The sequence below is a fragment of the Ictidomys tridecemlineatus genome, chromosome 4, assembly GCF_052094955.1.
Source record: "Ictidomys tridecemlineatus isolate mIctTri1 chromosome 4, mIctTri1.hap1, whole genome shotgun sequence".
In the NCBI taxonomy this organism is placed as follows: Eukaryota; Metazoa; Chordata; class Mammalia; order Rodentia; family Sciuridae; genus Ictidomys; species Ictidomys tridecemlineatus.
The window spans coordinates 182986539-182989299 of record NC_135480.1 but is presented as its reverse complement, the minus strand read 5'-3'; the positions used below and the strand labels follow the sequence as shown (position 1 = coordinate 182989299).

General features: G+C 38.2%; 1 protein-coding gene across 1 annotated transcript; it reads left to right on the top strand.

Moving 5' to 3' along the window:
• The first annotated feature begins 1592 nt into the window (after nucleotides 1–1592).
• Nucleotides 1593–2543, top strand: LOC144376908 (olfactory receptor 13C3-like). Its single transcript, XM_078045167.1, has one exon. It carries the CDS (start codon nucleotides 1593–1595, stop codon nucleotides 2541–2543), a length of 951 nt encoding a protein of 316 aa, XP_077901293.1.
• Nucleotides 2544–2761: the final 218 nt, after the last annotated feature.

Below are 2761 nucleotides of genomic sequence, written 5' to 3'. Positions count from 1 at the left end.
CATGAATCTTTTCCCCTTTCCCTGGCTGAACTGTGCACTTTTATTGGCAGACATGATGGGTCATACTTTTTCTATCCTTTCATCGATTGTTAGGATTTGCTGAATGAGGCTATCAGTAATAATGTCTGGCAAAAGATTTATCCTTTTATATAAACTTGTGTTTCAAAAATATTCATTTCTGTAGTATACTGAACAGCAACAATATGTGTCTCTGCATTTTACTGGAAAATGCAAAATAAAATCACCTTGGTCTTTTCCAGGTTGTTAAAACAGCCCATGTAATAATGCAAAAGAATATCTATTGGGATCAAAAACATCTCGATGATCTGCCAATCACACTAAAGAAACTGACATCTTGCTTCTGAAAAGCTGTCCTCATACCAGCTACTTTATCACAGCCTGTGGAAGTTTATTAGAAATGCAAATTCACAGGACCTGCTCCAGTCCTACTAAAAGAGAATTTATGTTTTAACAAAATTCTCAGGTGATTAACATGTGCATAAAAATTTGAATGTCTGAAGTAGTGGGTTATTTATTATTCCATCAAGAGAGAAAAAAATCAGACTGTGCTCTGTGGCAAAACAAGGTGTAGTAACCTATTTAAGTTATAGCACATAGAATTTTAGATCTCATTGCCAAAAAGCTGAGTGTAGTGCTCCATTTTATACTTATTGCATGGTTAATCTTTGCTGCATCCTGTCTTTCACATTTGATAAAAATTATGGGATAAGGGGCATGTTTGTCTGCCTTTTGTGAAGTATTACATGCCATACATATATGCAAATATACTTAAGCATTATTACTGTTTCCTTGAAATCACTTAAACAAATAAATCAGGGGTAATTCTTAAGTCATTAAAGAAAACGTGTAAAGAGAGAGTATGTAGTTTTTCCCACAGATTCTCCATCACATGCAGAGTTAGTCTACATGGTGCTTGTGTCCTACATGATTAAATAGAAAGAGTGTATTGTTTCTGTGAAATCAACAATTAACTTTAACTTTGAACTGATATTACATTACTGTATATGTGGTTCAACGTGCTATGATGTAATGGTTGCCCTTATGAAAATATACATTTAACTCAGAAGAGATTCAGAATATTAGGTAGATTAAGAAATATGCTTAAAAATCAAACCTGCTTTAAATTGTGAAAATTCCTGTTGATCAGGGGTTAAAATTCTAGTCTTTGTTGTCTGTTGCTTTCTCCACTATTCTCTCCATGTGCTTGATGAAATGAAGTAGTCAGGTTTATAGCTTGCAATATTCTGGGGCTTTTAGAAAAGTCAACTAGGCGTGTTCTCAATGATAGGCATATTGCTACCAAATTTGCTTCTGATCCTAGATATATCTTCTCATATAGATACAGGATCCTAGATATATCTTCACATATTCCAGACAGGACAGAGAAATCCTCAGTATCCTGTCACAGGATATTGTAGTTTTGGCACAGACACTGTTGAAGATAAGTGAATGACACTTCTGAAATACGCTCTCTTTCATCCTACAATGTTTATTCAAGAAATTTGTTACATTTATAGTTTGGCTATAAAAAAATTTAAGCCAACCTGCCTTTGACATCCTAAAACTGGGATATGGATAGGACAAATGCAACATTTGTGAGAGAATTCATTCTCCTAGGACTCTCTGGTTACCCCAAATTTGAGATGAGTTTCTCTGCTCTGGTTCTGATTATGTACCTAGTGATTCTCAGTGGCAATGGTGTTCTGATCATATTGAGCATCTTTGATTCCCGTCTTCACACTCCCATGTACTTCTTCCTGGGCAACCTCTCCTTCCTGGATATCTGCTACACATCTTGTTCAGTTCCCTCAATACTGGTGAGTTTAATCTCAAAGAAAAGAAACATTTCCTTCTCTGGATGTGCACTGCAGATGTTCTTTGTATTTGCCATGGGATCTACAGAATGTTTTCTCCTTGCTATGATGGCTTTTGATCGCTATGTGGCCATCTGTAACCCTCTGAGGTACCCCATCATCATGAACAAGGGGGTGTGTGCACTGATGGCCTCTGTATCATGGCTGTCTGGTGGAATCAATTCAGCTGTGCAAACCTCTCTTGCCATGCGACTGCCATTCTGTGGGACGAACATTATCAATCACTTCACATGTGAGATCTTAGCTGTTCTCAAGCTGGCTTGTGCTGATATATCTCTTAATATTATCACCATGACAATATCAAATACGGCCTTCCTGGTTCTCCCACTGCTGGTCATTTTCTTCTCCTATATGTTCATCCTCTACACCATCTTGAGAATGAACTCAGCCACAGGGAGACGCAAGGCCTTTTCTACATGCTCAGCCCATCTGACTGTGGTGATCATATTCTTTGGTACCATCTTCTTTATGTACACAAAACCCAAGTCCCAAGACCTGAATGGGGAAGACAAGTTGCGAACTTCAGACAAGCTTATTCCTTTGTTTTATGGGGAAGTGATCCCCATGTTGAATCCTATCATCTATAGCTTGAGGAATAAGGATGTTAAAGCTGCTGTAAAATATATGCTGAACCGAAAACTTACTTAGGAAAGCCATCGGGAAGCCAAGGCAGGAAGATTGCGTGTTCACCGTCAGCCTCAGTAAAAGCAAGGTGTTAAGCAGCTCAGTGAGACCCTGTGTCTAAATGAAAATACGGAAGTGGGATGGGGATGTGGCTCAGTGGTTGAGTGCCCCTGAGTTCAATCTCTGGCACCCCCCTCCAAAAAAAAAAAAAAGAAAGAAAGAAAGAAAAAACAATCCCAACA

Coding starts and splice junctions, on each gene's coding strand:
- LOC144376908 (XM_078045167.1), top strand. CDS start 1,593: ATGGATAGGACAAATGCAACATTTGTGAGAGAATTCATTCTCCTAGGA.